Below are 13,606 nucleotides of genomic sequence, written 5' to 3' on the forward strand. Positions count from 1 at the left end.
TATCGTCAAAAAAAAGACTTCTTAATTTTTATCTTTATCGACTCTTTTATAATAACCTTAAAAGTAAGTTACATCAATAAAAGATATTACGTTTTATCTTCTGGACGATAAGCATAAGATTTTTTATCAAGCAATTAACGCTTCACTAATTAGGAGATGTTTGACTGGGGAATAAGTTATTCTGCTATTAATTATTTCGGGTTTTGTTATTTAGGTGTTGTTGTTTCGTCTTCTATTTGAGATAAAAATAACATTACAATTTCAAAATAACTTATCACGAAATAAATATCCCACAATTTTATTCCAACAAAACATAAAATAAACTCATCAATAAACTAATTTTAAAATTAATTATTCTTTATCCCTCGTACCAACCGAGTCCTGAAGTATTTATTGAGGTTAATATTCGTCCTAGCGTCATTGTCAAGACTGCCAATGTAGGCTATAATGCTTTAAATAGTGAACTACATATAATATTTTCAAGCAACTTTTAGTAAATAACCCAATTTGCCCTTCTTTGACAAAATTACCCTTCTAAATTTGAGGTTTTCAAGTGTTCTTTCCACAAAAGGTTCATTGATGGACTCATACTATTTAAAAGTTAGCATTTTCATTCCTACTTTGCCCTTTAACTCTTGTCTCTAGTTCTTTCCACAAAAGGTTCATTGATGGACTCATACTATTTAAAAGTTAGCATTTTCATTCCTACTTTGCCCTTTAACTCTTGTCTCTATTCACTGAGTCTGCCGTGTTCGTATTGAGATTCAATTAAATTTAAATTTACATTAAAAAAAATTTCATATAAAGTGTAAAGCATTCTCTAATCAAGGTGATCATTTTCTATTCAGTGCTCGATCTAAAAATCTCTTATTAAATAGAAAAGAGTACTTTCCACTCACTCACGATGAATCGTCTTATATCACGTAAAGCTTATCCTTGTATAGTCCTTTCTCAAGTGTTGTTATTGTCATACAAACTAACAGTAACAAAATATCATTTTCAGTCATCTTCTGTCACAGGCTATTCAACTACTATTAATATCTAGCTAAGTTACAATGACTTGTAATCTGTCCATTTATAATTGTTTCTATTTATCTTCTATTTTAAAAATCAATGCTATTAATATATTAAATTTAATAATATAATATATTTAAGATAATAAATTTAAAATACATTTTTTATATGTTTAGCTTGTATGCCATAAGTATCTATATGAACCTTCTTATGCACCCAAACACTATGATGTTAAATAAAAGAGTGTACGTGCATTTATGAAAACATAACAATTATGACACTTTTGTACTACAAAATTTTAAGTTGTTTAACTTTTATATTTGATTAAAAATATACTTACATCCTTTGTTCAACTTTATATGGTTTTCTCATTCCTTTTTAATCTATCCATAAAACACTAAGATATTTTATATTTAAAATTTACTATTACGCTTAATAATATATTCTTAAAGCTAAAATAATGTCATGATGACATGGTTAAATTACATGTGCTAAGGGATCGTTTCTTACCCAAGATAAAGATAAAAGGTGAGATATTCCAAAATTAAATTTGAGATTTAATTTATATAACATTTTGTTTGGATGGTTGTTACGTATTGTTTCATAATATATCGTACTATATCGTTTTGTGTTCTATTGTATTGTATCGTACTGTATTGTTTTAATGCATATAATATTTGTACAGATTGTATCGTTCTCCGTCGTTATATAATGTCACATATCTATAATTTGAATTATAAACCTACAAGAAAAATAGGGTACACCGTATACTCTGAAAAAGTAGGGTAAATGATGAAATATAATTATTAAATAATAAATAAAGACAAAATGAGAAGAAAATATTAAGGTAACGATACGATCACACCAAATCGGTCGTTAAATAAAATGAATCTTTTCGTCGTTACGTAACAAAATTTAAGAACAATCAAAACAAACATTGTATTTATACCAACAATACAATACAATACAACGAGTAACAACCATCCAAACAAGGTATAAGAGAGTTTTAATAGGCCAGTGGATAACTATCTGAATTTTTATTCTGTTAGAGAGGATTTCGATTTCCCACCTTGTAATCCTATTCCCGGTCCCTATTTGCATATCCATCTAGTATAAATTTCCGCAATCTTTATATATTATTTTTTTTACTGAACGTTCCGTCCAATCAAATATCGTCATGTAAAGTAAAAATGAAATGGTTTTGTGTAACTGGAGATAAAACTGAGAGTGAGCAGAGACATATATATATAGTGCTTTGATACAGACATGAGAACTGTTTGTGTACGCAGAAATAATGGAAGAAGAAAACAAGCAATCTTCTCTTATACCGCCATTGCCAAGAGATCCAAGAGGTTCACTAGAAGTTTTCAATCCTTCAACTTACTCTTCCCGATCAACAAATCCAGTTTTCCGATCACAATCTTCATGGAAAAATTGGACCGCCGGCGAGTCCATTACCAGTAGTACTATCCCTGAAACAGAGGAAAAACCAGAGCAAATCGCAATTCCCAAATCGAGTAACGAAAATGAAGAAATCGCCACTTCATGGATGGCAATTGCTCCGGCTTCAGCGAAATTGACTTCTCCGATTACTCAGAAATCAATTACCGGTGGTGAGAAGGTTAATTCGAAGGCGGCAGTGGATGAAGTTGGTGCTGCTGCACAGAGAGCAGCGGAGTGGGGACTTGTGTTGAAAACTGACGATGAGACTGGGAAATTGCAAGGAGTAAAAGTTAGAACTTCTGGAGATGATGTGAATGGTAAAACAGAAACTTCTCGAAGAGATTCCGGCAACTCTGGTCGGAGTTCTGGCGAATTTTCTGATGATGGTGCTGGTAAGCATTTATATACAAATTTTAACACACACTTCAAATTCAAATATACATGCTATCAATTCAAATTTTTCCAGAACTTTTTCATACTCGATATTTACACTAAATCACACAATGCAATAAGTTGTGAATTGGGATACGTATCAATAATCTAATACCGTTATACATTTATTGATTCGGAATAAACACGGTGAGTAAGTTATTTTGTCTAACTGAAAAATACAGGCAAAGAGAGGGGATTTCCAAGAGTTTCAGAGGATTTAAGAGATGCGTTATCAACATTTCAACAAACATTTGTGGTATCGGATGCAACCAAACCCGATTACCCGATTCTGTATGCAAGTGCTGGATTTTTCAAGATGACGGGTTATACATCAAAGGAGGTTATAGGCAGAAACTGGTAATAACAATAAACTATTTCCGCGATTTATTTGTTTGTCTTATTTTTCTTTTGATATTTCGTTTAATTATTGGATCGGGTTTAGTCGGTTCATGCAGGGTTCGGGTACGGATCCTGAGGATGTGGCTAAGATCCGAGAAGCATTGCAAACGGGTTCAACTTACTGTGGAAGATTACTAAATTACAAGAAGGATGGGACCCCTTTTTGGAATCTCCTCACCATTGCACCTATCAAAGATGATGATGGCAAAGTTCTCAAATTCATTGGGTAAGTAAAAATGAACTTATTTCGAAAAATCGATTACACGTTTAAATTATTGTGACAATCTATTACACATTTATTTTTATGTATTTACAAATATATGATACGAATAAGATTATTTATAATGATGCAATATTTATGACATTCACGTGGCAATTATATTTTTTTAAAATACACTATTAACTATTAAGTAGTGCATGAGATAATATATAGGTACTATCCAAAGTTTGAGATTGTTATAGCAATTTCGGTCAAAGTTCGAATATATTTTGAACTTTTTTCCATTATTTAACTACCTACTATTCTGTTAAATTAAAGGTATATAAACTAAACGAGTACATAAGTACCCTGTATTTACTAATTTAGACAGTACTAAGATGAAAAACACATAATAATTAGGGAAAATGACATATACTTGAATAATGGTCCAAGATTTTTTTTTCTTAATAAATTATAATGGTCCAAAGTTTATATATTGAAAGGTATTACTTCTTTTATGTCAATTTATTTGTCTGAATTTTTATTTAACACGGAGTTTAATAAAATAAAAAAGATTTTTCTATTTTGTGATGTTAAATTTTAGATATGTAAAATATATAAAAATGTCTTTTAATCTTATATTTTTAAACATATCAGTGAAAAGTTAAAGTAATTAAAGAATTGTCAAAAAAAGAAAAAGAAAAAAAAAGATATATTTTTAAACCAATTGAAATAAAAAAGTAAAACAAACAAATTAAGACGAAATAACGCGGATCGGATGGGGGGTTTGTTGTGGGTTGAATGGGGGTTTGTTCCCTTATCTTTTCAATAATTCTTGCTTTTCTTTTGTAAATAACCAGCTGGATTTTGTCCTCATCTTATCTATGGAAAGATTCAATACATGATTAAGATAGGAAGATAGTGGGCCTTAATATAGGAATGCCTTGTTTTGGACCATTTTCTCTCATAGATATCATAATAGGGAGCCCATCAACATTTTGCATGAACTCTTACTATTTCATCCTTTTTACTTGTCAACTTTTGGAGTCTTTCTCATGCACCATACAACTTGTTGGATTGTACCCTCACCCCTCGCCCCCCCCCCCCTCTCCCCAACAACAAAAAAAAGAACTTGATGGATTCAATTCTCCCTCAACTTGTTCATGATGGTAGGTATAGTTTAATTATATAGTTGGATAATTACGGAAATTTCATTAGTTTTAGAGCTAATTACTTAAATACACACTAGTTTATAATATTACGAATATTACCAAATTTTGGTATGTCCAAATATATATATTATATATATATAGGATCAAAATTAGGTGTAATTTGTTCTAGATACACTGTATCAAAGTGGATTTACATGTATCTAGGATACACAAACAAATCTCGCTTGCCTCCTTCCCATCTTGCTCACTACTCTCATATCTCGCTCATCACTCTGGTATTCTAGATACATGCGAGTCACATCAACTATCTGTATCTAGTGTGATTAACATGTATCTGAGATATATAGACAAATAATCTCGCTTGTCTCCTCTTGTTCTCACATGCCTCTCTCCCTATGCCAATGTATTTGGTAGCAAAAACATGTATCTGGCTTGAAATCTAATATGAAATCATTAAATGGTGAGATAAAATATAATTATTTCAAACTATAGTGAGAATTAATAAATATGGTAGAAATATTTGTGTAATTATGTAGTTTCTCCATAAATAGTTGATTGTATATAGAGTTTAAAAATATATATTAAAATTTGTGATTTAAAACAAAATATTCATATTTATGTGATTACAATTATCTTATTAAGACTAAGAAAAAGTTAAAAGTTAGATTATTTTTTAGTAATAAAAAACATCATTTTTTTCGAAAAGAAAAATACATTACATAAATTAGTTAAATTCATGCCAAAAAAAGAGAGTAGTTAAATTTAACTTTCCACGTGTGAAATGTGAAAGAAGAGAGAGAGATTGATCATAACTACTAAGAGAAAAAAAGCATGTAAACGATATGTTAGATACTTTGTCAAATACCAATCGAGTAGTTTTTATTATTGTAAAAGAAGTAACAATTATGCAATCAAGAATCAACAAAAAAAAAAAAAAACACATAAACATGCATGGTAGAGTTTTTCAAATATCATCAAATTATTTGTGTCGAATTTTTTAATTTATAAACCAAATTAAATTAATATTAAAGTCGAGTTTTTTTTTTTTGAATTTCTTGGGTACTTTTGAGGTTTAAATTATTCATTAAATACATTTTACTTGTTAAATTGCTCACCAGATAATTCGTTGAGATTATAGGCTTTACAAAATATTCAAATGTTTATGAATAAACATATCCAACAAGTAATGCATTCCTTAAATCTGTTGGTATATGATAATTAATTAAATACATACGAATTAATAATGTAATGAAATTAAAAATAAAATTTCTGCAGAATGCAAGTTGAGGTAAGCAAGCACACAGAAGGCTCCAAGGAAAAAACTGTCCGACCCAACGGCCTTCCTGAATCATTGATACGCTATGATGGTACTATTCTTTCATCATAAAAATTATATAGTTTTCAAATATGTTAATTTTATTTTTTGTTATGAAATCCCTTAATAAAACTTTTGACTCCGCTACAGTGCGTCAGAAGGAGATGGCTAATAATTCAGTGAATGAGTTATTGAAAGAAATAAAACATCCAAGAAGGGCAAGAGCACTTAGTGAATCAACAAATAATAGACCAACTTTCATGAGAAAGTCAGAAGGAGATCAAGTTGAACAAGACAAGCAGGATGTTGGCATTACTACTCATAAGCTAAATTTAGTGAATAAAGCACCAGCAAGAAGACATTCACATGCTGGTACTAGAACCAACACCATGAAGATGGAGAAAATCAACGAAGACCCTGAAAAGAAACCTAAAAAATCTGCTCGTCTATCTTTCATGGGGTAATTATTACTTATAACTTCTCTTTTCTTAATACAATATGTTGTTCAGACTCTCCAAATATGTTGTTGCGATCCTATTCATATATATGTAACATTACCTTATATGGTGTAATTACGTATGTACAGGATTATGAAGAAAAAACGTTCTAGTACTACCATGACTACTGATGATGATGATTTTGAGGCAAGGATGACAATGGATAATGACGATGACGATGATGATGAGAGTGACAACGATGGACGACCAGTTAGTGTTGATGACAAAGTGAGGAAGAAGGAAATGAGAAAAGGTATTGATTTAGCAACGACTCTTGAACGTATCGAGAAGAACTTTGTCATTACTGATCCAAGGCTGCCTGATAATCCTATTGTAAGACATACTTTTATCACCTTTTTATTCAAAAATTAAAATCAAGTACATCCATATTGATCGCGATTAATTAAGTTATTTTTGTGTAACGTTATGTTTTTTGTGTTTGATAAATCAGATTTTTGCATCGGATAGTTTCTTGGAGCTGACAGAGTACAGCCGTGAAGAAATCTTGGGAAGAAACTGCAGGTATATATATATATATATACACACTATATTCTTGAAACTTTGCCATATGTTATTAAATAAAAAAATTGAAGTCGAGTTAATGAATACTGAATGATGTGTTGAGATCCCAAATGTGTATTAATTTCGTTATAATCAAAATATTTTTAAAATTTTCTGAAAAAATTATTATACTTCATAAAATTAAAATACTAGTTCACATATTTTTACTAGTGGAGTGTTAATAAGTGTCTGGAAAATATAGTGTCATATTCTTTTTTTAAAATGATGGATGTGTGAGACAACACGCAATATCAAGAAAGAAGTTTGTTGATAATCATAAGAAAGATTAATCAAAATTTGCTCTTCAACTTTGACTTCTGGTCGGTGATGCAGTGCAATTGAAGCTTGAATCAATTACTCCTTTTGTACTAATTTAGGTCGCACATTTTTCTTTTTAGTCTATCTTTGAAAAAAATATGTCACATTTTTTACTTAATTTTAATATTTCTCTTTTATCCTTAGCGAAGTAATTTATAGTCATGCAAATGTCTAAGGTTTGTTTAGACTATAAATTTCAAAAATCTTCCTTTACTTATAAAAATTACGGCAAATCAAATAACACTACATAAATTGGGACGGAAAGAGTATTGATAATGGACCATGGCACTAGCTAGTGGTGCATACTTAAACCAAAGGAAGAGAACCAAAATGACTAACTCGTTATATTGTTGCTATTTGGTTTTGCTATTGTTATAGGTTTCTTCAAGGTCCTGAAACTGATCCAGCTACTGTGAAGAAAATCAGACAGGCAATTGATAATCAAACTGATGTCACTGTCCAGCTTATTAACTACACTAAGACTGGTATATATGCTTTCAAATTATTTTTTTTCCATTCTTCTCATATTTGTCTATGTGATTAATTTCTATACACTGATGGTAAGATTAAATAATCTAAAGATAACTACAAGTAATTGTCCATCATAAGTACAATTAACAACCTGAAAAATAAGGCAGGTAACATGCTACAACAAGTTAAATTATAGGTAGTGCAAAAAAAAATTAAAAATTGTCCGTGTATATAACTTAAATCCTATATGTATATAGAGTTCGAGATCCGAAGCAGGAAATTTGCAAACATGCATACATCTGCCTCTAGATGGATCAACCAGTAATTAATTTTATGTTGGATCAGCAAACTTAAGCATGTGCACTCATGATTCAGCTCATGTTAATCAAAGAAAGGAAAAGTTTGTTTACTCAAATTTAGTAATTTCTTTTGTTTTCCATTTCCCTTTCAAACTTTAAGACTGTGATTTGGTTCTACTTGAAAAGATGTAACAAACTTATTGTGTTTACTCATCAATTATCCCCAAAAATATTGAGAATTTTGGATCTTTTGGTTAAAAATACAAAGTATTTTATTGTTGAAGCAACTGATGTATCCTATAAAAATTCAGGCAAAAAGTTCTGGAACTTGTTCCACCTTCAGCCTATGCGTGATCAGAAGGTATGTATATTAGTACTAATTTTGTTCTTGATGTTAAGATAAAAGTGCCGCGACTCTGAAGTTTTGTTCTATAAAAACTTTCTTAAAATCCTTATTCAATGGCTCTTTTGTTTATAATCAGGGAGAGGTACAGTACTTCATTGGAGTGCAACTAGATGGAAGTCAGCATGTAGAGCCACTTCACAACAGTATCCCTGAAGACAAGGCAACAGAGAGTGCAAAGCTGGTCTAATCCTACTCTAATCATCTTGAGTTGCCTTTAGTTCACATAAGCTTTTGATATTCTTTACACTTATGTCTCGTAGTGATATGACAGATACATAAATACTCAAGAATGGTGACTTAGTTTGAGCATTTGTATATATACCGAATGGAATTAATTCATGTTTTATGTGTCATATATGTTCTTCACTTTGAATGGTGAGGCCTATCTTGACGATGGTTTTCATTTGTCTCCTATCAGATAAAAGAAACTGCTGGAAATGTTGATGAAGCAGTTCGAGAGCTTCCAGATGCCAATTCGGTAAGTCCAAAATGTTGAACATGACTGTTTAGGACTATCTGTAGATGTTGAATTGTACGAGCTTGATCACAAACTACTGAACTGATGTGCAGAAACCAGAGGACTTGTGGAGAAATCATTCAAAAGTTGTTCAGCCAAAGCCTCACAGGAAGGACAGCCCATCTTGGAAAGCAATACAAAAGGTAGATAAAATTTTTGTTTATATTTATAATTGTGTATAATTAATGTATGATCTATGTATACGGGTAAGGAAAAGTGAACATTGAATCCGGCTGGCTATTTGTGTAAAAATCCCTTTTTATACTCCCCTGATAATAATTTTAGTTTGACGTTTCACTGCCCATTCCATCACTGAGAGGTTTGTCACTTGCAGATTATGGAGAGTGGAGAACCGATAAGCTTGAAGCATTTTAAGCCAATTAAACCACTGGGATCGGGCGATACTGGCAGGTACATTTTATTAAGAACATGGCTGTCCGACTGTAGAGTGGACCAAGTATTATGAGATGCTACAGTCATCCAAAATGAACGTTTATGTTATCTTGGTTAACTTGGGAATAACTTGTGAACATGCAGTGTGCATTTAGTGGAGCTTTGCGGAACAGACCAGCACTTTGCAATGAAAGCGATGGATAAGAGTATAATGCTTAACCGAAACAAGGTAAAGAGTTAAATTGCAAGATCACAAATGTTGCTGCATCCTTTTTAGAGATTAGAGATTATGCTGTTGTCCCCACCTTTTTTATGGGACTTACAAAGTTATGTAGTCGTGTAAATACTCGTCTTATGTTACACCCCTACGCATCCTTGTGAAGAGAGCGTTTTAACTTCTGACTTCATAGTTTTCTAAACCTATTCAATATTTTAATGTGATGGAAACTAATCAAATCTTGACTGTGGTGTATATGAAGCTCCGTTCCCATTCTAACATGTAAACTTATACTCTCTCATTATTCTATCTTCAATAAGGATCCACTTATCTTTCCTGCAGGTGCATAGAGCTTGTGCAGAACGAGAAATCCTAGATATGTTGGACCACCCTTTTCTTCCCGCACTTTATGCATCTTTTCAGGTTAGATACATAGAACTTGATGAGAGGGATTATAATTATGTTGAGAAAATTGCTATGAGAAGGAAATGCATCACAACATTTGATACTTGATGACTTCAGTGAACTGATAATATGCATATATGAATATACTTAATTATAATGGTATTGTGTACAAATTTGAATCGTTGAGTTTTGCTGTGTTTCAGACCAAAACCCATATCTGTCTAATAACTGATTACTACCCTGGTGGAGAGCTGTTCATGCTTCTAGATAGACAACAAACAAAGGTGTTGAAGGAAGATGCTGCAAGGTACGTAAAAAACATATCTATCACCAAATTCGGAAAACAAAATAGTCTACAATTATACCTATCGAAGAAGCATTCTACATAGTTAGCTGAGACTACGATATCATATTCTCGCAGTCTCTTAAACATTTATTGAGATATTTTCCATTTTGCTTCTGCTGACATACAGTTTTTTTGTTTTGTGCAGGTTCTATGCCGCTGAAGTAGTGGTAGCGTTGGAGTACCTTCACTGTCAAGGTAGCCTTTATATCCACATGTAATATATACATAATTAGATCTGAATAATCAGAACGTCTTTATTCATTCTTTTCTAACTAGTCCAATTCTACCAACTTTTAGAATTGCATGATCAAACAATTTCCTATATCTTATTCGCGATTGAGGAGAACGTGTGTTCATGAATCAATGTTGATGTATCTATTTTCTTACTTTCCATTCTTTCTTTCAAACTATGTACACCATTCTCTTTGACTTTAGGTGTATGGAGTGATTAATGCTTAATAAGAATACTTATGCCTTATGGTGAGTGATCTTTGAGTAAATGTGGCAATGCTGCAGATGACATATCAATCAAAGCAAATGCTTAGTATATGTACTATTTGACGCTTGTATCTAAAGAGTTGAAAAATCTATCTCCATGTATCCTGAGTTATCTTTTTCCAACAGGTATAATTTATAGGGATCTGAAGCCTGAAAATGTCTTGCTTCAGAGTGGTGGGCATGTATCTTTAACGGATTTTGATCTTTCCTGTTTGACATCTTGCAAACCACAGGTACTTTACTCATAATTTTTGTCAGGTTTGCAAAATATTGCTTATCCTCATGAGGTGACTTCGCAAACATAATTAGTTACTAATGGATGCCAATACACTGTTTTGGTTATTTGGACAGCTTTTAGTTCCAGAAATCAACGAAAAGAAGAAACATCAAAAAGGCCAACAGAATCCAATCTTCATGGCTGAACCTATGCGTGCATCAAATTCTTTTGTTGGAACTGAAGAATACATAGCTCCGGTTAGACCTTTTTTTTCCTTTTCTTTTTGAAAAGGAGCTACTTATAGATGCTTACAATCAATATTTGTAAAAGTTGTATAATAGGTCAAGTTGTTATTCATGTATATCCTGTTCTTTAAACAATCTCTTTTCGCTTGTCTATTTAACAGGAGATCATAACTGGAGCAGGGCACACTAGTGCAGTGGATTGGTGGGCTCTTGGTAATTAGAATTCATTTGCTCTTCGAGTGTTGATATTGGCTGATCCTTCAATCTTCACCAAGGCCTTTTTACACCATACTTGCCTCAATTGTTTATGCTATTTTTCACGAATAAATTGTCGTTTGGCAGGCATTCTTTTGTTTGAAATGTTGTATGGTTATACACCATTCAGGGGAAAGACAAGGCAAAAGACATTCTCAAATATACTACATAAGGATTTAAAATTCCCAGGAAGCATACAGGTATGATATTTGAATCTAACGAATTTAAGTGCCTCGATTCAAAATGTGAGAGTGCATTTTCCCCCTCCAATTTCTAAAACTGTCTGTTTGTACTCTCCTTTTCCAGTCTAGTCTCCACGCGAAGCAGTTAATGTACAGATTGTTGCACAGAGATCCCAAAAACAGGTTAGGATCTCGTGAAGGAGCAAACGAAATCAAGCAGCATCCGTTCTTCCGGGGTGTGAATTGGGCATTAATTCGTTGCATGGTATTGTTATGAGCTCTTTCTTTAGCTTGTTTATCTGTCTTTCTCTCATCATTTCAAGTTCTTTGTTGTGTGACAAATATTCTTAAGATGAGAGTGACAATTCACCCCTTACCAGAACTCACCCGCGGCTGATTCTTGTAAGTCGGATGAATATGGGGTACATTGACATACAATTTACTGAAATAAACCTGTGAAGGATCAAAATCCACAGTGACATAGGTGAAACCAGAATCTAGAGTCATAGGTTCGAGATGAGTGTAGTCTTATTATATGTATACAATTCAAATGTTTTAATTGCATGTGTATGCATATTCAAGCTGAAAGCATTGGTTCAGTTGAACCAACAAAACACGCCCTAGATCCACCTCTAAACTGTGATCATAGTATCGGGGAGAGGTGATCACACATGACATGGCATTACATGACATATCAGCAATTTACCGAGTATACGACCCTAGATAGGAAGATTTGGAGATCAAGGATTAGGATAGAAAGTTGCCCATTGTTCTCTTCTCGTTGCTTTCAGTATGGCTTATTCACTACTGTATTTACTTTACACACTTGATTTTTGATATGTTTTACTTGAGTCGAGTATCTATCGAAAAATAACATGTGAAACAACTCTTCAGAACCCTCCCAAACTAGATTCTGCTCCTTTTTTGGGAGCTGAAGCTGAGAAAGAAGGAAAAGACATCAATCCTGAGATGGAGGATTTACAAACAAATGTTTTCTAAAAGGTACCAGCATTTCTCTTTCTCAATACTTAATTTATTCTACATTATCTATAGTTGGAGAATATAATTAATGTATTGTTATTTGTTGCAGAAATGAAAATATTTATATCCCAATCAAATCAAGTGCATGAGTGGAGAAAAGTGGTCTTCAGACCCTCCTTGCAACAGTTAATTACTTGTTGATTTGTATAAAATAAAATGATGGTTTTTCATTTGTTTTTTTTTTTCTTCCTTTGATGGTTTGTGTTTTTCTTTTTATATGCATAGTTTGGTTGTTTTGTAATTCTTAATTCATGAATTCCTCAGTAGATGTTGAGTTAATTAATTTGTTAAGCCTAATCTTCTTTATTTAACTCATTATTTATTGCATCCTAATTCCTTTACATGAGTTCAATATTGGATGTTGAAACAAGTGAAAAACTCTTCTAATTTAATCAATTACGTAAATCGTAGTACACTAGCATATACTCTTGTTCTATGAGTGAGACTCCATCCAAATATGTCACTCCTTGGACAAGACCTTCTGTTTTATAAGCACCGCAACTGAATTATTCACTTTCAAATATATCTATCTTATAATAAATAGATTTAAATATGTTCACCAATATAGTAGTAGCTGATAATTAGATGTCACAATATCTTGTATCTTACGGCAAATACAGTACTCCTATGCTACAATCCCCAAACAAGGGGAACATATTAATATAGTAATATATATTTAATTTAAGACCATATAATAATAACATATCAGCTATCTAATATAATCCCACAAAACGACATCTGATCGAGGAGAGTAGGGGTGAGAG

General features: G+C 32.2%; 1 protein-coding gene across 1 annotated transcript; it reads left to right on the forward strand.

The window, feature by feature from the left end:
- The first annotated feature begins 2,241 nt into the window (after window positions 1-2,241).
- LOC125831934 (phototropin-1) lies at window positions 2,242-13,153 on the forward strand. Its single transcript, XM_049511052.1, has 24 exons — window positions 2,242-2,849; window positions 3,072-3,246; window positions 3,332-3,514; window positions 5,935-6,026; window positions 6,125-6,434; window positions 6,561-6,804; window positions 6,923-6,993; window positions 7,729-7,835; window positions 8,432-8,481; window positions 8,603-8,707; window positions 8,945-9,004; window positions 9,097-9,186; window positions 9,378-9,454; window positions 9,581-9,665; window positions 9,996-10,076; window positions 10,262-10,365; window positions 10,550-10,599; window positions 11,029-11,135; window positions 11,254-11,376; window positions 11,526-11,577; window positions 11,707-11,819; window positions 11,926-12,066; window positions 12,696-12,803; window positions 12,892-13,153. The coding sequence occupies exons 1-23, from the start codon at window positions 2,309-2,311 to the stop codon at window positions 12,798-12,800; spliced, it is 3,066 nt and encodes a 1,021-aa protein (XP_049367009.1). The 5' UTR covers window positions 2,242-2,308; the 3' UTR covers window positions 12,801-12,803; window positions 12,892-13,153.
- The last annotated feature ends 453 nt before the right edge of the window (window positions 13,154-13,606 follow it).

The sequence above is a fragment of the Solanum verrucosum genome, unplaced genomic scaffold, assembly GCF_900185275.1.
Source record: "Solanum verrucosum unplaced genomic scaffold, falcon-dt-bn FXZP01000042.1, whole genome shotgun sequence".
Classification (NCBI taxonomy): domain Eukaryota; kingdom Viridiplantae; phylum Streptophyta; class Magnoliopsida; order Solanales; family Solanaceae; genus Solanum; species Solanum verrucosum.